The following is a 23032-nucleotide window of genomic DNA, read 5'->3' as shown; positions in this document are numbered from 1 at the left end:
TTGAGACTGAGCTCTAGTAATCTTACTAGCTTATTTATCGTCTTTAAAGACGCTCCCAATCTTGAAAAATATTGGGATACTATAACAAAGCCTCTGGACCGCAAATTATTCCATCAGTTTAGATGCAGTTCGTTGCCGCTAAGAGAGTTCACTAAAAGGTGGGGCTCGGGTGGGACTGGGCACTGTCCAAATTGCCCCGGCCAGGGTGAAAGTTTAAACTATTTTATGTTTGTCTGTCCTCTGTATGTTGCCCCTAGAGCCAAATGGTTAAGTCCGGTTTGTAGAAGCCTAGGTACTCGCTCAGCTGTTAATGCCAGTAGAATTAAAAACAAACCTGTCCCCATCAATTGTAGCGGGTGTAGCAAAATATTTAGGATGGGCTTGGATTCTTAGAACCAGGTTCATCAAATCAAAATTAGGGGTTTAACGTTATTCTATGCTTCCCAGTACTTGTGTAGCCCAAAATAACTTGTGATATTGTGGTAATCTATGTGCTCTATTGCTAATCTCTTTATTCGTTCATAAGAAGCCTGTATAAGGTATTTAATATGGTCTTAGATGTTTTTATCCAGTTTTATATACATTTACACTGTTGTGTATATTGAAATGTATGTCTTTTATGATGTATTGATCGAATAAAGACTTCTTTGAATTGAATTAATGAGTATGAACTACCAGACCTCTATTAAACATCTAGGTTTAAGAGAGCTGTGGGACGTCCAGGTAAACCATCTAACATTCAAAAAAACAGTGACAAAAGTAACTTGTTTACTATCTGCAATTGAGGACAAGAACACATTAGCAAAACGATCACACGGCTGGATGGTTCTACATACATACAACAAATTAAAACCCCAGTTTTACCTGAACATGGGATTAAAAATTAATATCAAGGAAAAATTCCTAAGACTCTGACTGGGGGTCGGTCCCTTTAAACAATTCCTGCCACCTTGGGAGAGAAAGGAAGGAGCCCAGCAGTGTCGTTTATGCGGCAGCGGTGTTGAGGACGTAATTCATGTTATATGCATATGCAATATGTTAAAAGATATAAGGGTTACCCTGTTAAAGCCAGCACTCAAACAAGTCGGATCCAGAACATGCAGAGAAGCGCTAATGTTGTGCTTCAACCCCGATCTGGTTCAGCTAAATTGCCGGCTAATTAAATTCCTAAACATAACCGCAAAAAGAATAAAATTCGGGAAAGAGCCGCACAAAGACTAATCATCACATGAACTGACTGGAACGTAACAAGAATAGCCATAGTCAAAATAATATTAGCAACGAGCATGGCTAATGTACAGAATGTTTTAATAATTTGTGTTATTTTAATACAATGTAAAACCGTTTATTATATAACAATTTTACCACAAGAAATGTTATCTTTTGCATGCAATGGTTTTAATTAATCAAGCATAATAAAAATAAACTTCAAACTTCAAACTGTCAGACCTCTACTAAACAATGTCACTCTTAAATCCAATTTGGGACAAGAGGGTGGAATTATTTTGTCCAGCCCATGCCTGCAGCTGTTTAAAATATTACCACATGTATCTAAAAAGGCAGAGAGTTAATATTTACTTGAAAAAGTAACTTCTTGCGAGCATTGATAATGAAGTTTACATTGTTGTATTTCACTTTATTGGCAAATTGTCTTAACAAGTTGCAAGACCAACTGAAAGGGATCTAGGTTCATGATTACAGAGGCAGTGCTGACAGAGTCAGTGGCTCTCAATGACTTCAAAGACTTGGCTGAACTTGTTATGTCAGAAGCAGTATGGTTTAAGGAGAGTGGATAACAGTTTAACATTGACAAACTTAAAAAACATCTTTTTTCCCTGGATTCATTATATGATAAAATGCAAGGTATTACACATTGGATCCACCACACAGTAAGCCCTACTCCCATAAATGTGCCACTCTCTCACTGCACATACATACACTAGACATGCACACAGAGTCTCAGAGCAAGGATCTAACAGTCATGTAACAGGTTATCTTTACACAAGCAGAATCAGTCGATAGAGGTCTGGTCACAATGGTGATTCAGAAAAACTCATGCACTGCTACCTCTGCTTTATGTGCCTTACCAATGGCATGGACAATAATAAAAATGCTTTGCTTTGCGTGCCACTCCTGCTCACATAACAGGTTCTGTACCTTGCATCACCAGGGACAAGCCACTGCCTCTTTGCACACATTAGGGAGCTGATTTATGAAGGTTTTGCATCACCCTTTCACCACAAAAGGGGGTACAAGGACCATGCAAGGCCACCTTGCGTGACCCTGCATTGCTTGATTAATCCGTAATAATGCAATGCAGCATAAATTGCTGCATTTCACTACTCTGCCCCCGGGAGGCGTTCCATGGGTGGAGTGTGGGTGTTCATTGTGCAACACAAGTAAAGAGGAAAATGCCTCAGGGGATTGTTTTGTACATGAAAGTGCCCCTTCCTCCACAAAAACAATACTGCTTACATCCCAGGTACCCTTGCAACAGGGTGCCCACATTGTCGCTAAGCAGCCAAAAGTGCGCCAGCACAAGGAAAAGATAGGGATGCGTCATATTATTTTAACATGGCCGCTTTCTGCTCTTTCCCTTTGATGCAACATAGCACTGTGGCTTGCTGCGTTGTGCTGCGTGAAAGCTAGATAAATATGTCCCTAAATTAGGATTATGGCATGATACCAGTCTATCAAGCAGTTGGTCACTGATGGTAGAGGTGCATCATGTTTACCATGCAGGGACATTTCCACTCCAACTACTGTAATTAATACCATGAAATATTGCATCGACACATTTGTATGCAATTTCTTTGTGAAGGATTTTTTACTTAAACTAGGTATTTTGTTCAGCCTGGGTGTTTCAGGACAACGCTTATTAAGTTGATATTTTAGGATTTATATTTGTTGAGCCCTCAATATATTATTTAGAAATGTTTCCTTTTAAAAATAAGCTTTTTAAGACATTTATAAAAAGGCATAAAAATACCAGATAGCCCTGATTTTTCCAAAAAGCAAATATACAACGTGTTAGGGCTGTATTTAAGGGCAAAGGCACAATAATTACATTCTGTAAAAGACTGTATCCACTGGGAGTCACACACTCGAAGTGAAGAGGATGAAGAAAGGAAGATTTTCATATTTCAAGAATTGCCTCCTTTAAGTGTTTTATTTAGATAGAACAGCTTGTTTTTTGTGAAATTTCAGGAATATTGATTCTGTTTAGACCTAATTTAGGTCCACATTACAAGCTGTTGCAAATTCTGAGCGATCCAGTGTTCTTGCTATTGATTTTCCTAGGTTCAAGCATCCTAGGTCCAAAGGTTTTATCAGGTGCAGGAACACAACTGATTAAAACACTGGGGCTCTTGGGACGAGACAGCCTCTGCCAAAAACTCTCTGACATAAGGTACGATCAAGCAACCGTGCTTTCAGCCACCCCAAGTCTGTTGTGCTGGCCCACACTCTACCAGTCCCCTACGGCCCACTCAGTGAATTACTGTGACTCTACTCCCTCACTTTTACCACAAAGAATATGTAGAATTCGTGATTGGAAAATCACCATAACCAGGAAACAACTGTATTTTCTGACCCAAGTCAAGCAGATTTGGTACTTTAACTTAGGTTAGGAGTGAACATACATACCAGCATTGGTAATTTCATCCATGATGTCCCCACCCCCTTAACTCAAGACAACTCGAAATGAGGCCCTCAATAGTGACCTCCATCTCTGGTGCAAATCCACTAAACATGACTGTAACTGTGGGTAATGATACTGTAAAAACTTAGGGGCATATTATCAAGGAACGGCATTAAAATTATTGCCGCTTTAGTGGCAGGAAACTGCCGCTAAAATGGCGATAATGGGCTTGACAATATGCCGTAGAGAATTCCCAAAGAAGCCCAGGTTAACACCAGAACATGGGCTTCTATTGGAATTCTCAAGGGCCTATTATCAAGTCCATTATTGCAGCTTTAGCAGAAGTTTCCAGCCGCTAAAGCGGCGATAATTTTAACACCGTTCCTTGATAATATGTTCCTTACTTCTTTGGCGTGTTGAATCCAAAGCTCCAATGTAAAGGTACCTAGGACCAAAGAGGAGAAGCACATAAGAAAGATTGCTTAGTACAAAAAAGATTTTATTCACTTTATTTTCACATACATTTAAAGCAGCACATTTTCCCTACGTGTTATTCTCTATGTGGAAACACTCTTTCATCAAAGCTAAAATGCATGCTAAAGTGATTCTTTTACCCATTTAAACCAAGCACATTTTCCTACCTTTCATTTTTTGTATGTGAAAACATTTCTGCAGCAGATCAAACATATTCTAAAAGTGCAATTCTAATATGGTCTCCATGTCGAAATTTGTTTTTACATGTCACTCCTTACAATTACCAAGATTTAGATTAGATAGGGTTGGTGAGAGGTTAGAGCCCTGTGGAATCCCTGGTATTACGTTGGTTTTGCAAGAGACAGAGCTCCCTATTTTCACTATTTGTGAAGTGTTAGACAAATTGGAGTCAAACCACTGTAGGTCTGCCCAATCAAGGCCCATCCGTTCCTTCAGGATGTGAATCATAGCGGAGTGGTTGACTGTATCGAAGTTAGCACAGACTGCCTGAAATGTGGTAGATAAAGGCATTCACAGCTTGCAGAAGGGTCATTTCAGTACTATAACCCTGCCTGAAGCCAGATTAGAAGGCATCGAGGATGCTATTGGAAGTTTATGTGAAACAATAACTGTGATGCTTCCCAGCTTTCTAACACATTTGCTAAGAAGGGAAGTGACGAAATGTGGCAAAGGTTGTTCAGGGCGTTGGTGTCCATGCTGAAATGCACAAACAGGATTGGAAGTGGCCTTTCCAAAACTAAACCTACTTCCTTCCAAGATTAGATATACTCACATGAAAATCTCAGTGTCATTCAGACTTTTACAAGTGCAAAACCAAAAATAGGTATGATGTCATAGAAAATGCCAATTTGCATGTCTAAACACCAATCCAAACAGCTGTGTGTTTTTGTCATTTAATTTTGTCTCATGCAGGCCAAAAACGCCGTCGTAAATGATTTTTCAATGAGTAAATAAAACGCCCTGTTGAACGTCCTCTCCTGAGAGTATTACATTTACACTGGTGTAATCATGTCAATTATGATACAACCAATCGATTTTACTGTGTAATGTTATTGTAATCAGCAATTTCGCACTTGGCAGACCAGGTATATGCACTTGTAGTTTTCTCATTCTGCCCTGAGGCGTGGAACTTCTTGTAGAATACCAATACCTTTCTCAAAATGAAATAAAGTATTTCTCTCCAACAGGAATGATCTGGTCAGAATGCAAAGAAATCTGGGAAGAAGGTCCTAGGGAATATGTCATGCATCTTTGGAACGTCCTTGATTTTGGGATGTTATCAATTTTTGTAGCATCTTTCACTGCAAGATTCATGGCTTTTCTGAAAGCCACAGAAGCACAGCAATATGTGGATCAATTTGTGCAAGATGACAACCTGAACAAGGTCATGCTGCCACCTGAAGTTGCTTATTTCACATATGGTAAGATTTTTATTTTTATTTATTTATTTTATTTTTATCAGTTATTTAGTGCTTTGTTCAATCTTTGCTAGTGATAAATTCAGAACAGTGTATTAAGTACTTGCTGGGCATTTTTATATGGTTCAGGCATTATTTATTGAGAGGTTTTATATAGCGCTGGCCTGACAAGAGGGTTTAAGAGCGCTTCACAACAGTTTTTGGGCAAGAGTCATACAATAAAGCAGGGGCCTCATTTATGAGAAATTACGCATCGCTGCGTGAAAGCAGCGATGCGTCACTTCTCAGTGCACACTCCTTGAGACATGATTGATGCGTCATATTTATAATATGACGCATCATGACGCAAGGAGTTACAGATACGTCAGTATTTCTGACGCATCTGGAAGCGTAAAAGTGACGCATTGCTGGAGTGTGTCACAAATGTGACGCAACTCCAGCAATGTGTCCTTTCACATGGGGAAAGCCCAATGTGAAAGGGCCTGTGACAGTCTTACGCCTGCCATGAGGCAGGCGTAAGATATTGACGCATTTGCGTCCTAGAAGTGGCGCAGTGAAATCTCATAGATTTCACTGCGCCACTTCCAGGACCCTTTCTTGCGTCAATACGCCCCCCTTGCATACATTATACCTGGAATGTGGCGCAGGGGTTTACAAAGTGACGCATCTACCTAGATGCGTCACTTTGTAAATATGGCGCAACAAGGTGCATTTTTTACGCCACTGGTGCGTCCCAAAAAGTGACGCACCGGTGGCGTAAAAGTGACGCACAGCCTCATAAATGAGGCCCCAGGATTCTACATATAGGTTTGGAAGTCCAAGTGTGCTGAGCAGCACTGAGGTAGTCCGTGAGTCCTGAGATAACTTCATAGAGTGCACGTTGTCTTGGGCTGAACCACTTGGGGGGGCAGTTAGGGGTCAAATAGCAGGGAGGAGGTAAGTCTTAGAGCTACAATGTCTGGGAGAGACGGCGAGCAGGAATTTGCTCTAGATGGTGGCTATCCATTCAGGAGGGAGCGGTTGAGGAAAAGGACTTTTAGGTGTTTTTTGAATTTTGTGAAGGACTAAATAATCCTGATACCGACTGGGATGGCATTCCAGATTTTTAGGCGCGTTTCCAGTGAAGGATCGTTTGGCAGTTTTTTGTTGCGTGTTTTCATAGGTATGAGTAGTAAGGTGCTGGAGCTCCTGAGGTTCCTTGTCTGACGAGCCCTCGTGAGCTTAGCAGCCAAATACTCAGGTTTTCCTGTGTGCAGGGCTTAGTGCGTGAGGCAGGCAGTCCTGAAACTGGTACACAGTTCGACTGGGAGCCATTTTAGTTCTCTGAGTGCTGGTGAAATGTGATCGTATTTCATGATTCCAGTGACCATTCTAACTGCTGCGTTGAGAGTAGTTTTGAGGGGAGCTAGGTCAGATTTTGTACCAATGAGGGTGGCATTCCCATAGTCAAGTCTGGATAGCACCAATGATTGGGTGGCTTGTTTGAGGTTGTTGGTTGGGATGAATGGTTTTATTTTGTTGAGTAGCTTCAGGTTAACGAAGGCACTCTTTGTGGAGTTCTTGATGTGTTTGGCCATGTTGAGTTTTGAGACTAGGATGATTCCTAATGATTTTACGGAGTTGGTCACAGTGGGATTGCCATTAAGAGCATACAAAGTGTTTAGACATTTTGAAATATGAGGGTTCTCTTCTTTGTTAGAGATGACGAGGATCTCGGTTTTGTCTTGATTGAGTTTTAAGTGGTTAAGAGACAGCCAATGTTTGATTTCTTTTAGAGCGAGATTTAGTCTGTGAATGTCATCTATGGAGGAGGGTTCTAGATATATCTCGGTGTCATCTGCATATAGGTGGAAAGGGATGTTGGCATTTTTGAGTAGGGTGGTGAGGGGTTCCATGTATATGTTGAACAGTTGAGGTGAGAGCACTGAACCTTAGGGGATGCCCCTGTTGATGGGTATAGCTCGGAGGTAAAGTTTTTTTTTAATCCTTTTTGAGCGGCTGTGTAAGAAGGAGGAAAACCAGCGTAGGACCACCTCATCAGCACCTACCCTCTCTTGCAAAGCCTTGATGAGAAGTTGGTGATCAACCGTATCAATGGCTGCCGATAGGTCTAGGAGAATGAGGAGGCAACATTGGTCGGTATCGAGGGATTTGAGGATGTCGTCTGTGATGTTATGGATCACAGTCTCGGTGCTATGGCCTTTTCTTAAACCTGATTGGTGTGGGGTCAAGAACGTGATGCTGTCAATGTGTTGAGTCAGTTGTTGGAGGACGCATGTTTCAAGGATTTTGGATAGGAGAGGGAGATTGGAGACGGGTCTGAAGGTATTCAGTTCCTTGGAGTCAAAGCCTGTTTTTTTAGTTGTGTTGTGACTTGGCCAACTTTGAGGCATCCAAGTATGATGCCAGTTTTCAGGAAGCTGTTTATGATCTTGCACCAGAACAGGGCTATGGAGAGTTTCAGTTTTTTGGTCAGTTGGGTGGGTATGGGTCAAGGACGTGAGAGGCTGGTTTGGAGGTGGAGATCAGTTTGAGGATCTCGGTTTCCGGGATAGGGTTGAAGGACTTCCGGGTTTTCGTGGGGTGCTTGAGCGTGCTTTCTACTGTAACGGGGGCAGGCTTTTGCAAATGGGGTTGACGTTGATGTCCAGTAAGAGCTCAATCTTGGTGATTTTTTCTTGAAGGCCGGTAGAGAGGATTCCAGGGGCTTGGAGGTTTGTTGCTTGATGGTTTTGAACAGTTAGTTAGGCCTGTTTTTTGAGTTGTCCAGGGCGGGCAGGAGAAGGTGGATTTATCGCTGCTGATGTGTTTTTTGTATTTCCTTCGGGCAGCTTTGAGTTGTTCGAGTAGGCATGAGGAGGGGTTGCTCCTCCATAGTCTTTCTGTAACTCTTAGTTATCTTCTTTCGTTGTTAATGTCTGTGTTGAACCAAGATCTGGATGGGATGTTCCTGATTTATTTTAGTTTCAAGGGGGCTACTTGATCTAGAATGAATGTCATGTTTGTGTTGTAGTGGGAGGTGAGTTCTGTTGTGGATAGATCATCCAAGGAGGCAGTGAGGAGAGATGTAACCCTTTCCTCTAGGTCTGTCATGTTAATCTGAGTAAGGTTTCTAGTCCATTTGGAAGGGTCTTTGGTGGGGGGATTAAGTGTGATCGGCTGAGTGAGGTGGAAAAGAATTTAGTGGTGGTCAGACCCATCCACAGGCAGGGTGCGGTCTATCATGACTATGTTGTGCTGGGCGATAATGGGATCTATGATTGCTCCTCTGTTGTGGGTTTCCTCTGAGCAGTGTTGGGTAAGGTTGTTGCTGTGTAGAACGCTCCTCCAGGTTCTGGATTAGCAGGTTCTTTTCTTCATTCCAGTGTAGATTTAGGTCGCCCAGAGTAAGGTTGTTCGTGTCTGGAGAGAGCAGTGGGCAATCAGGTCGGACAGGTGTTCACTGAATGTGGTGGTGTTACCTGGGGGGTGGTACATAAGGTGGCAGATAAGTGTTTTGTTGTTGTTGGTGTTGATTTTAACCGTTATGCACTCAAAGGTGTTGTAGTTGAAGGAGTCTATTACCATCACAAGAATATTGTTTTTGTGGATGATTGCTATGCCTCCAACTCTTTGATATTTTTTATCTTTCTTGGTGATTACAAAGCCAGGAGGGACAAAAGTATCCATGAGTGGTAATGAGCATTTAAATTCTATGTCTATGTCGTGGGTGAGGATGGATTCCGCTAGCTCTGTGGCATGCTTGGTGGCTGATCTGCAGTTTATGAGCATGCAGTTGGTGGGGGACTCTGTTATAGGTATTTTTGTTCAGGGGTCTGGGGGAATGATACTGCATGTGGCCAGGGGTCTAGGGGATTTCCGAGGGGCCTGTTCTCTTACCAGTCTGGTAATCACCTGTATTTTGGATTAGAGGGTGGCAGTAATAGGATCGTCGTACGAGGAAGTGAGAGCTGCTGCTTCACTCGCAGACATTTAATCTCTAGTTCTTTTTGGTCACTTTGTCTGATTAGAGAGGGGGTAGAGATCTCTTTCAGGTGGGGAGCCTTGGAAAGCCTCCGATGAGAGAGAGGGGAAAGAAGGGAAACAGTTATGCTTTAGGGGTGCGGCGAGGATGGTTAGGATTTCACTAAGACCCTGGATTATGCTTGTTATCCAGGGTCTTAGTGAAATCCTACCTAGTCTCTATGTCAGTGAGGGTGTTCTGGGTGGGTATGTTAAACCTGGTTGGGGAGAGCCTAACGTTGTTAAGTTGCCCTTTTGTGAGTGAGCTGTCCGTGTGGGATCTAGGTGGGGATGAGGGTGCACGGAGGCAGGGGCCTTGTTGGGGCGTCGGTGTTAAATTGCATGTGGGCCTGGGGAGGGGGTTGGGAGTCACGTACTGTGTGTTGAAGTCATTTGAAGTGGGTTGGGGGGATGGAGGGCGGGCGGCCGGTGAGGGTGGGGGTGGTTGTCAGAGGGGTCTTGTTCTCTATGGTGGTGTTGGGGGTGGTTTCTCGCGGCGGGCCGAGGGTGTGGGAGGCGGGAGCCTTGTTGGGGCGTCGGTGTTAAATTGCATGTGGGTCTGGGGAGGGGGTTGGTAGTCACGTACTGTGAGTTGAAGTCATTTGAAGTGGGTTGGGAGGGATGGAGGATGGGCAGCGGGTGATGGTGATTGCCGGAGGGGGGTAGAGGGGTATTTTTCTCTCTGGTAGTGTTGGGGGTGGGGTCTCATGACGGGAGTCAGCTGTTATTACTAGGGTGTACCGGAATGATGGGTGAGTTTTGTCGGCGGGTCGGGCTCTTCAGGGAGAGGAGGATGGGCGGGCAGGGGAAGAGTACATGGGAAGGGAAAGTTCAGAGATGTCTTGTCTATTAATGTGCAACTGCAGATTACAGAATGCAATTTCTTTTTTTTAATGTATTTATTTATTTAATGCGATTTTATATAATGCAAGCTTTACCCGAAGGTGTCAGAGCGCTTTACATAAGAACCAGTTGCAAAACATTAGGACTAAGGATTACATGCGTTACGTAAAAGATACAAACAAAAAAAATTGCAAATGTCAAAGATGTAAAGTCACACAAGAATGAGATACAAACAGAAAGAAAAATTGCAAATGTACAAATAGTAAACTCACTAAAGGAAGAGATACGAATGGATATACTCTATGAGTCACATAGGAATGGTAGAGAGTACAAGGGTCTACTGCATATACTAGTGATTAGAGTTATCTCTATATACAGAGGGAAGGGATACGAATGGATATACTCCAAGAGTCACATAGGAATGGTAGAGAGTACAAAGGTCTACTGCATATACTGTGTCTGACCCCTTCATCAGCTGTTTGTCAGAGTGATTATAAGACCAGCACCTTCTGTGTGAAAAAGACCACCTTACAAAGCAAAAGGATCAGCACTCCACTTATAAAAGCCCAAAGGCATAGCCAAAGTTACAGGAGTTGTTCAGTAGCAGAAGACTCAAATGGCTTGATTTATCATTCTGAACTCAAAACTGGTGTGTCTGTGTGACCTGAGGCTGTTTTTGAGCTGTCACCGATATATTAGTCCATCACTGCAGAAAAATGACCATTTTGTGGGTTTTGAATCCTTCACTGTATGTATGTATACTAGGGCAGCGTTCTGTTAGTGAATGCTGTTGCAAGAGGTGGGAATGCAGAGATGATGTCACAAAGAGGTAAGGTGTTTTCCCAGTCATTGTGCCTGTGGGGGTGGGGTTGACTGAACTGTGCCTCCGTCCTGCAGCCCCTGTCCCAGGTTTTCCGGGTGCACAACTATACCTGGTAAAAATAGACCAATGTTTCCAGACCTCCAGAAAATTTCAGTTTTCATTTCCGAATTTGACAGGTCTGGAAGAATCAGACAACTAGGCGTTGCCCAAAAGCATTATACCCTGAAGGACACTGCTCCAGGCAACATGTGATTGAGGCCTTACAGGTTTACAGTTGCAAACCTGTGATTTTGTGTATCTGGCTCATGGTTTTTAACACTGAGAACGCATCTGTGAGGCTTGGCTCTCTGGTTTCAAAGTCGAACTTCGGAGCACAAATTCATTAGTTTATTAAAGTATAATATGGGAACAACTCAATAAGCATGGGAAATGTGTATCAAGTCTGCGGGAGCGCATAGTTCACTTATTCAGTTCACACAGCCCAGAACTTAACTCTGCATTTGTTTCCAGCACTGAGAAATGTAGGAGTAGGGGGCTCGAGTGATGGTGGAAGAAGCAAAGTCATCTGCATAAGTGTTCAAGTTAGTCGCTGCCCTTTCTTCTTCACTGTTCAGCTATACTTTGTGACCTGGAACATACGGGTTTAAAAGTCTGAAGTTTGATTTCTAAGCGGTTATCATACATTTTTTTAATTTGAACAGTTTATTTGAACTCAAAACATTTTACGCATAAACATTTTTCAGTTTCGATACACCTGTAAATTGAATGAAGGTTTCTCTTAGCCATATATGGGATATTTGAGTAGTGTTTACTATTTCTGTGGCATTTCATTCTTTACAAAAATCTTCCTGACTCAGTTCGTAGTCCAAATGGGATACTTGTTTCTCTCTCCAATGACAGTAGCTGCTTCAGATTGAAATGGCAGTTCCTCCCGGGAACCGTGAAACCTTGCTTGCAGCTTAAATGAAATGTGTATGGCTAACACCGATATAAAACTAGGTATTAAGGGGGCTTAGGAGAAAGGTGGCTGTGGATACTAAACTGATGCCAGCCCTTCTCTTTGTGTCTGTGAGCAGCTTCACGCTATTAATGCAAGGAAACTACAAAGTATGTAGTTATAACCGTAAAACAGTCTTCAAGTCCTAGTATTCTGTACTTTACTGCATTTGTGTTTAGCTGCATTGCAGACAAAGCTAGAATAAAGAATGTGTAGGGTTTTGCCAATGGTTCAGAGAAGGTATGAAGTGCTCTTGCAGTGGGGGAGGTCCATGTGTAAGGAGTGGGGTGTAGTTCCATTTAATAGGACTACCATGACAGAGCTAAGATGTACTTTAGGAATGAGATACGAAAGTGAGAAGTGAGATATGAAAAGAGGCAAGGAGAAATGATGAAAATGGAAATAAAGGAGAGAGTAGCATATAGAGAGGGCTCAGAAGGGATGCAAACGGAGTTCAACAAAAGCAAGGCGGTGAGGTAGAGAAAAAAGCTTCAAAATGGGAGACTGTAGGAAGAAACCCCCTCATGAAACTGTCACAGTGGCTCAGAATCAGCATATTGGCAGTACTTTATTTCATGTGATTACTTCATCAGGGCCCCTTCAGAACCGCCTGGAAGAAGACATTATGCTTTTGGGAAAATTGTTTTTAAAAATGTGTTGTAAAATGCACTATAATGGCACCTAAAAATAATCAGTGAGCACTTCCTTCACCACCAACACCCATCACCACCCTTTGACACAAGTAGTGACAGTGAGAATCAACGGCCGCGCCTATTCGGGCCTTGAAAGTATTGTTCAAAGAGTTGGAATTCTAATATTCTGACCACTTCATAGATGGGACCGCTGAGTGGGATAGGGAAGGCTAAAGTATGGACTAAGGATACTTATTGAGAAACGATGGACGGGACTAAGTGCCAATGCGGGTAACGTTTACAGGTCTGGAGTTTAATAGAGATTATAAAGTCACTAAAAAACATTCATCCTGCCTTTCATTCCTACTTTGTTCCTCATGCCAATCACAGTCCTTAGAGTATATGTTCTGTCATGTTCTGTCAGGTTAAACAGTAACACTAGATGAACTGTCATTTTTCGGTTCTCTGCCATCCTATTAGTGCATACATGTTAACCCTGTACCGGGAAACCCTGTTTGTCTTTTTCCTTGAACCAGAATGTGTGCAGAAGCATGGTGTCCTCTTGAATCAAGTTATGTTCCCTTTCTTTGCTCATGTTGCATTGTTTGAGATGTGCTATTAGGAGATTTTAGTCCTGCAGTCCCTGTTAGTTCAGATCCAGAAACCACATAGGTGTTCTTGGTCTTTGTCTGTCAGGATGGGCCTAGATCTGCAGGGTGGAATCTTAGAGGCCCTGGAATCTCTTGAAGTGCTTTCTGTGACAAACATGGCCTGAGAGTCATCTAACTCAGCAGTGCTTGTTGGGGTGTGTATTAGGCCTGGGTGGAGAACTACGCTCCGTTCGCGGAGTTTGCGAAGTTTCGGCAACTTCGCACTTCGCGGAGCGCGCAAAGCTGTCGCCTACTTCGCAATCTACAGCGTAGCGTAGTAGTTTTTCTTCCTCGCGCGCTCAATAGCATTCTCGCGTTCGCGGTAATGACTTACCGTGGTTCTGCGTTCGCTTTCTCGCTTTTCTCTCCCGGTCGCGTTCGCTACGATGTTTGGAATACGGCCGCACAATCCAACCCGACTGTGAGAACACGATAACGTCATTCAGATGCGCGAACAAGTAGTTGTGTTCCCGAATAAGACGTGCACCGCGCGAACGTGTTATTCGCGACCCGGAAGAGGAAGTAGGGGACGCGGGCGGGCGGGACAATTGAAAAAACAAGATGGCCGCGCCCATAGCCCACCACATGGGTAAGGTTGCACGCTACAATCCCCCCGAACACGCAGACAGCGCCCCGAACACGCACTAAGTGCTCCTGAGCAAGAAAACCGGTTCGCGAACGGGACCAGCAAGCTACTACGCAAGCTCGCGAAGCTCGCGTAGTGCGAGAACGGCTTCGCGTAGCTTCGCGGAGTGCGTCTACACGAACTACGCCCACCCTTAGTGTGTATATTAGTTCGGACTGTATGAAGTTTCTTATTCTAGGGAAGGACAAATATTATTAGAATTCAATTATTGGACCACCTATTGCTTATATAATCTCCTAATTTCGTAATGCCTCCAATTACCATGTTGATACAAAAGAACAATAGTCCTAAACCAATACCTCAAAGAGAATTATTTGTCAACATTCGTCATTTAACAATTCTGAGCTTATAGTATTCAGCTCATGGTTACACGAAACCATTATCAATTAAGAATGTATGGTGTGCAATAGACAATTTCATTCAAAACAATATGTATTTATTTGGTTTAAAATAAGTTCAGAGACCATGTGGTTTTGGAAGAAACAGTTCCACTCCCTTGCTACCACAGTTTCAAAGGATGTAATTTCACTTGAAGGTAACGGACGCAGCATACTCCTACTGCAGTTTGAAGTGCCTGGTAAAGGTCTTCCTAATTGTTTGCTTGCACTTGCACTTTTTAAAAAAAGCATTTCAGTATCTCTCTGCGCTCACCATCGGAAGCGCCTGGAAAAAGGCTTCCTAATTGTTTTATTTGCCAATTGCACTTTTTAAACAATATTATAAAATCTCTCTGTGCTCACCACTTTGCATCGTGTCCCCTGCGTGTTCACTGGTCCACCGCTGATGATTCAGTTCGGGTGGAGGGATTGATCCCAAGCTCCGGAAGTGTCCTACACACACTTCGGGTGACAACGGAGGTTAGCAGTCTAGCAACTGACCTACTGCACAATAAAACCCACATGCCATCACAGCGCGCAGTGGATGTAATTTCACTTGAAGGTAAGAGAGATTATAAAGTCACTAAAAAACATTCAGACCTGGACAGACCACTCTGCAGTAATGTTTACTATTCAGATCAGGAAAAGCAACCTTTTGCACACCAGCTCTCGCTCTCACAAACAGATTCGAACGTGGAGAAACATTGACACCCATCTTCTAAAAAACTAACCTTTCCTCCACTCAACACGACTTCACACCAGACCCCGATCTAGTCTCCAATAACTACTCACACTGGCTACATAACGCTTTCAGCACCTTAGTGCCACTCAAGAATGTTTCCACTAACCAAAGTGCTCCCTTCGCACTCTGGTTCTCAGAGGCACTCAGACTTGAGAAGCAACGCTACAGAAATTTAGAAAGACGTTGGCGCCAACACTACGACAACAATTATAAAACACTATATAAGGACACGTTAACCAAATATAAACATCTCATCGTAGCAGGGAAAAGCACATTTATCCTTATACAAATTTATCTGCCCAAAACTCCACCAAACAGCTGTTCCAGGTGGTAACCAAACTATCAAGCCCACCGATGAGCTCACCCATAGATGCCTCTCAATCCCTCTGCAACTCCCTTGCTAACTTCTTCGAAGACAATGTCAATCAAATTTACTCTAACTTCTCAACCCAGGTCAATTCCTACCATCGTATTTGTAATATTTTCACCAACGCCTCAGCCACTGTGTTTTCAGAATTCAGTCAGGTCTCACCTGAGCAGATAACAGAGCTAATCTCCTCCATTAATTCAGGATCCCCCCTCAACCCTTGTCCCCCTTCCATTCTAAAACTCATTCCTGACTCAATAGGCCCTATCCTTACCAACATCTGCAACACTATGTTCCACACAAGCTCCTACCCTTCAGTCTGAAAAAAGGCCATTATCAAAACCCTACCAAAAAAATCTAATCTCGATCCCTCTGAATCTAAAAACTACAGACCTATTGCATGTCTCCCTTTTCCATCAAAATGTTTTGAAAAAATCATGAACATTCAACTAGCACAGTTCATCGACCACAATAACCTTTTCTATTCCACCCAAGTCGGTTTTAGGAAGGGCCACGGTACCAAGACAGCCTCATGAAGGCATCTGACGAAATCAGGATGATCCTAGAGCAAGGCGACACTGCATTCCTGGTTCTACTGGACTTGTCAGCTGCCTTTGACACGGTTGATAACGCCATCTTAATCGACTGTTTCTCCTCCATTCGCATTCATCATAGGGCCAGAGCCCTTCTAACCTCCTTCCTTTCCAACCATACCCATTCAGTTAAAATTGGTGGCTTCTACTCCCCGGTATTCACCCTTCCCTGTGGTGTGCCCAAGGATCCTCTTAAGTCCAACTTTATTTAACATCTATGTGTCGGACTTGGCCAGGGTCATTAAAACACACAGGATGAGACTAACTTCGTACGCTGATGACACCAAACTGGTGCTGGCAGTACAAAACGATGGAGGAGCAGTTGCTGCCATCTTACAGGAAGGATTGCTAGCCATCAGCTCCTGGATGGCAAATAATTGCCTAAAGCAGAACTCCGATAAAACGGAAGTAATGATCTTTGGCAGCCTAGCCCCTGGCTGGTCCCCCACTGCACTTGTCACAAAGGTCAAGAATTTGGGTGTAATGTTCGATGACAAGCTGTTGTTCATCCACCACGCAAACGCAGTCATCTCTTCATCCTTCTACACCCTAAAATGATAAGGAAACTTCTACCATTCCTTCCCCCCAGCGCTGGTAAGACCCTCATGTGCACACTGGTGATGTCAAAGGTTGACTATTGCAACGGACTCCTCCTAAACGCCCAGGGGAAAGTCCTGAACAAATTGCAACTAGTTCAGAACTCAGCTGCCAGAATTTTGTCCTGCACCCCCAAGTTCAAATCGATCTCTCGAGTCATACGTCAACTTCACTGGCTGCCTATCAGAAGTCGAACTAAATTTAAAGCACTGTGCAAGGCATATAAAGCGATTAACAACACAGGACCTGAGTTCCTAAAAAAAGTACTTTGCCCATACACCCCGAACAGACCCTTGCGCTCCTCCTCAGCTCACCTATTGACTATTCCTCGCTCAAAGAAAACATCCTTGGGAGATAGATGATTCACAGTTGACATGACTAGAATGTGGAGTACCCTCCCCCTCCACATCAAAACCAGTCCCACCCTCTTGACATTCGGAAAACAAGCAAAAACCTGGCTCTTCAGCCAGTAGTCACCCAGTTTTAGCTGCTCTCCTTTTACTCCACAGTGCCGAGACACCCCAGGGTATTTGCGCACTATATAAATTGCATAAATAAAATAAAAAAGGACCATTTTGCCCCCTACACCCCACCCAGTGCAACTCAAGGAGATATATCCTTTGTACTTTTGTGAAATATGGAAACCAAAGTGAATCTATATTGTGTTTGGCCAGGCCACTAAGACTGTTTACTTGTTATCAGTTTCATGTAGAGTTTTGTAATTTATATGTCTTTTGATCACCCTTTTTTGAATTTCCTTTGATCTATCAAACACCCCTTTTAGCATGTTCCCTTGCAGCAACCCTTTCTTCCTTTTCCTTTTGCAACCACTTGCTTTCTAAACTTCAGAAGTAGCTCACACTACAAAAAAGGATGAAGACCCTTGAACTGGACAGATGAACACAGTGTTGGGTTTTGAAAAACTTCAGCATGAGACTGCATACTACATGTACATTTGGTTCATGAACAACTGGAAAGAGGACAGTTATGAGAGGGAGAGTTACGTGAGCTAATTTGTACTCAAGAACATAAAAATTAAGGATCTCATGGCACAAAGCATTGCAAAAAACTTGTAGTTTCTCCCAAGAATTTTTTTTTTGCTCAAGGAAAAGCACATGCAGCGTCATCTACTCCTAGTTTTTCTTCTGTGTAAGGAGCACCGCTTCATGATGGCAGTCCGTTTGATCCAACCCCTGCAATTCCCTTCTTTTGCCTTCATAAAAATTATCATTGTGCAGCACAAATAGAAAGGGGAAAATGCCCCAGGGGATTGTTTTTGTAAAGGGATGTTCCCTTCCTGAAAAACACAATCCTGCTAACAACACAGGCACCCTTGCACCTGCAGTGGGATGTATGACATTACAATGCATAATTTTACAACGCCTACCTTTACAACGCATTTTTTACAACGCAACATCCATTACAACGCAGTACATTACAACGCATGCATTTACAACAAATTATTTTAAACTACCTTTACAACGCAATCCATTACATTGTATACTACCTTTACAACGCATACCATTACAACGCATAACATTACATTGCATATAAGGTAAGTATTGGATAGTGTAGGGGTAAAAATTACTATTCTAACTCCAGGGGGTGCAACAGTAGGGTAAGTGTAGATAGTGTAGTGGTTAAAATTACTATTCTAATTCCAGGGGGTGCAACAGTAGGGTAAGTGTTGGATAGTGTAGGGGTTGAAATTACTATTCTAACTCCAGGGGGTGCAACAGTAGGGTAAGTGTAGATAGTGTAGTGGTTAAAATTACTATTCTAACTCCAGGGGGTGCAACAGTAGAGTAAGTGTTGGATAGTGTAAGGGTACTATGTGTTGTAATGCTATGCGTTGTAATGGTATGCGTTGTAATGACTGCGTTGTAATGACATGCGTTGTAGTGGTGTGCGTTGTAGTGTCATGCGTTGTAATGGTTGCATTGTAAATGCATGCGTTGTAATGGATGTTGCGTTGTAAAAGTTTCGTTGTAATGGTAGTGCGTTGTAAAAGTTGCGTTGTAAAGGTTGTTTCCCCCTGCAGTGATGCTAAGCAGTACATTGTGCTCCAGCGCTGGGAAAATCCAGGAATGCACAGTACAATGTTAAGTATGGCGCATTTCTGCCCTTTCTCTATCATGCAGCTCAGCAAGGTGACTTGCTGCACTGCATGATAAAATGTTAAGTATGCCCCTACGTGTCTCCTACGCCCTTGGAGGAGTAATTCTTTGACTAAAGTACAGCAGCACGTACCAAACAGACCTTGGTTGTGCGTCTGCACAGAACCAACGGGTGCCCCAAAGATATTACAAGAACGTGGAAATCCCCCTAATTTCCAGAGCAGCGTCAGTCTGATACGTTAGCTCTCAAACAGCTCAAGTCAGCCACTCAGACAGCAAAATTAATCTGTGCTGGGTCCCCTGAGAGAGCAGAGACATTGTGTTTCCTTCACGAAATGTGCCAAACGCGTGTGCCCTCCAGCCATGCAGTCTGGGGTGTTAGTTAATCCGTCTGATTTAGAATACGGAGAAACTCCTTGCAAAGAATTATTAATGAGGTATATATTTTAGATCCTTCGGTTTTTATGCTTTAGTGGTATACGATATTCTTAAAGATTCGATTCAGTTAGCAGATTGTTGTGAGCATTTCAGATCCACCTTCTTGTACTATATTCACAATGGTTTTCACTATTTCACATGTGGAGGTGCTTGAATCATCATTGGGAAGGTTGTGCCATGGAATTCATGCATATTTAGTAAGTATAAGGCACAGGAGAACTGACCCATGAATCCATGGCTACAATAAACACGAGAAAAATATTGATTGTGCTCACTAATGCATAGAGCAAAGTGCAGACGAAAATAAAAAAACATTTCTATGAGCTACTTTACAATCCTGATTTTGCAAAATGCACATGCAAATCTAAATACAAAGTGCATCACTTTATGAAGGCTCACGAAAATAATTTTCACTTTTTGTACAGGAAGGTATCCCTTCCTGTACATAAACAAACCAAAAATGCCATTTTATAACTTACATGTGTGCTGCTTCATGCAGCACACATGTAAGTTACAAAATAGCATTTAAAAAAAAGGTTGGTTTATATACAGGAAGGGACACCTCCCTGTACATAACCAAACCATGGCATTTTGCTTTTTCCATGTCTGCTGCACAAGGCAGCACACAGGAAAAAAGCAAAAAAAAAAGGGGAAATGAAGCATTTCTCCTCGAATCGCCACCTTAAGACCAGGATTTTCCTGGTCTTAGGTTTGGAGCTGCCACCTATTATCGCCTCTCTTGATAATAGGTGGCAGCGTTCAAAGTGAATGGGTGTTGAGGTGGAACGCCCACCGAAACACCCACTGCACGTCCCTTTCATGCTAATTTTAGTGTGAAATGGGGCCCTATTACTAAGGCAGCGTTAAGCCACTTAATGTGGCTTTTAGTCATGTTATGTGGTTTAACACTACCTTAGTATTAGGGCAATGAGCCTATCGCCACCACAGCATCACAACAAGTGACGTTTTGGTGGCGATAGGGGCTTGGTAATGTGCCCCATTGTTTCTTAAACCCATGAAGCTACATAAGACATATTGGAAATTGTAATGTCAACTTATCATAATTTTGACAACCACCCACTCCTTTCTCATTTCTTTATAGAAATACATATCTAGTGATCTTCATACTGATTATTAAATGCACTGAGCCCCATCAATCACTTGGATGAACTATCAATTACAGTATTCTAGCGCATCTAGCTATAGGTCTTGACATCAACCTTTCAGTGTCTAAACACCGTATCTGTTGCTTCTCTTTAACCCCTTCACTGCGGGGCTAATTTCCCCGCGGTGCGGGGGGGAGGGGGTCGCGCACGGTGCCGCTGTGCTCATGACGTGCCCAGGCTCGTCATGCAGCACGGTGCTCGTGTGCTCATGACGAGCCTGGGCTCGTCATGAACCCGCCCGCGCAATGGAACTCTCAGCACAGCGGGGGAATTGGCCCCGTGTATGAGCGTTCCACGGCTCATGACAAGTAATATCCTTTGATGTGACTACCCTAAGAGATCTCTAAAAATACATCTAGCATTGTCTTTTACAACTAAACCAAAAATCTTGGTAACAGTCAAATACGTTTATCAACTAAATAAAGCATACAAATAGACCCCTTTCATTGTAGGTCTCACCAACAGACATCTTTTCGCTGTTTGTTATGGAAGACTTACGTTGGGCTTTAAACCAGTCCTTTGGTTACCGTTGGTTGCCTTTCTTGTCATTATCTTCGAGTCCATATATATGGTGACCCTGGGGCTATCATAGTGACATGATGCTTTTGAGAGCATGAGTTATAAAACATGAGAAAGTATGGATAATTCTGTTTATGCATAATTCTGTTGGTAACAGCATTTTTAAAATACCTTTTGGACCTAGCCCTTTCTGCAGTCATCTACAGAATTGTTGCCTTCTGTAGTATCCCATGTTAAGTGTACCATTCCTTCTTAGAATTGTTATTGTACATTCCTGTCCCAACATTCTATCTGTACTAGCTGATCAGATCCTACTGGTGTTATGCTGGAGGTGGTTGTTTAAGCTGTCTCTCAGAATAAACTACTTCTAACTTCTCTGTGGCTTCTTGGAGTAATTACTACATAAATTTGGCGACGAACGGGATTTACAACCCCAGCTTCAAGAGAAGAATTTCCAGCTTTAAGGACATTTGTTGGAAAAATTCTGAAAAACTGACAGCGTTCGCCTTTACAGCTAAAAGTTACCAGGTATTTTTTTTTACTATAATTTCCTCTTGTGTGTAAGATTGCACCAGCGGCTGTCTACTATATTAAGTGCCCTGATTGCACCAGCGGGAGTTTTATTCTACCTATTCCTGTATCGTAATCCTTGGATTGGTTTAATTGAAGGACCTTCATTGACTGTTTTAAGCTGCCGAGCGCGTTTGGTGGAGTGCGCTTCATTTACTACCCTTCCGTTTTGGTGATCTGTGTAATTTTGCACCATTTAACATTGTTTTGCTGAGTGGCCTCGTCGACCCTTCACCAGCGCGCGCTGCTTATGCTGTTATTTCTATACGGCATCTTTCAAAAACAAAGGAAAACTTACCAACGCGCGTCTCGCACTGTCCCCGTGTCTTCTCCCCGAACGAAGAAAGGAACACTTCACGCGTCATTCCGACGCCACCACGCATTACGCTACGACGTGTGCGTTTCAGCGGCCATTTTCTTTGTTATTGCTTTACCGTTTCCATGACTACAAAACCACGATCTAATTTTTAAGTATTTCACCATCCTTACCTCATCGTTTTTACTTGTTTTCACTACTTCACAATCTACTCTTCACAAAGACCACGCTATTTACATTTATTTAACGTTTGTCATTTTTTTTGTTAAGAAAAAGAAGAGTGAACTTGGAAAACTTTACTGTGGATGTTCCTGCTTTTTATTCTTCACTACAGACAACGGTGACTACTTTTCTTGTTTTGGGTATATTTCCACTAATCCTATTTTGTCATTTATTTTAACTGAAGTACCTTTTTAGCTTATAATGTCTAATAACATTATTTCTCCTGCACACTTTTTACCTACTGCTGGAGATCCAAAGGTAGAATGGGATCTTTGGTACCCCACATTTCTAGCTTATGTTGATGTTATTGAAGAGGATGGCTGTTCTCCCAAAAGGAAGTTAGCATTATTAAAAAACTGTTTAGGTGGTGCAGGACTCAAAGAATTGGAAAATTTACCTCCCATTGAAAGTGTTGGTTCTGGTGATCTAAATGTCTTTGAAATAGTCATAAAACAACTTAGCACTAGATTTGGAAGAAAGATCAACATTGTTATGGAAAGATTTAAATTTTATTCTCGAATACAAAAGGATGATGAATCTATAGAAAATTATGTAGCTGCTTTACGCACTTTAGCTGGATCCTGTGCTTTTGAAACTATAAATTTCGAACAGGTCCTTAGAGATCAAATTATGATGCGTACTAAAAGTAAAAAAATTCAAGAACGTCTCTGGATGGGGACTGATTCTTCTCTCAGTGCTGTTTTGAACATTGCAAAGGGCATCGAACAGTCTGAACTATTTGTAAATGAAATTAGAAACCAGGATGTTAAAAGTAAGGTGGTTATTCCTGAAGTTTCTTTGGTGAAAAATGTCAATAATTTTAAGAAAACTCCTGTTCCTTTTAGAAAAGATTTTTCTGGAA

General features: G+C 42.5%; 1 protein-coding gene across 1 annotated transcript in view; it reads left to right on the top strand.

Annotated features, from left to right (window-relative positions):
- Positions 1-23032, top strand: part of TRPC7 (transient receptor potential cation channel subfamily C member 7) — a 1554154-nt gene that overhangs the window by 1052008 nt on the left and 479114 nt on the right. The window contains exon 6 of the mRNA XM_086931521.1: positions 5323-5556. Coding sequence (XP_086787647.1) covers positions 5323-5556 — 234 coding nt within the window. The remainder of the gene's footprint in view (positions 1-5322; positions 5557-23032) is intronic.

The sequence above is a fragment of the Lissotriton vulgaris genome, chromosome 7, assembly GCF_964263255.1.
Source record: "Lissotriton vulgaris chromosome 7, aLisVul1.2, whole genome shotgun sequence".
NCBI lineage: Eukaryota > Metazoa > Chordata > Amphibia > Caudata > Salamandridae > Lissotriton > Lissotriton vulgaris.
This window is presented reverse-complemented; position numbering and strand designations above follow the sequence as displayed.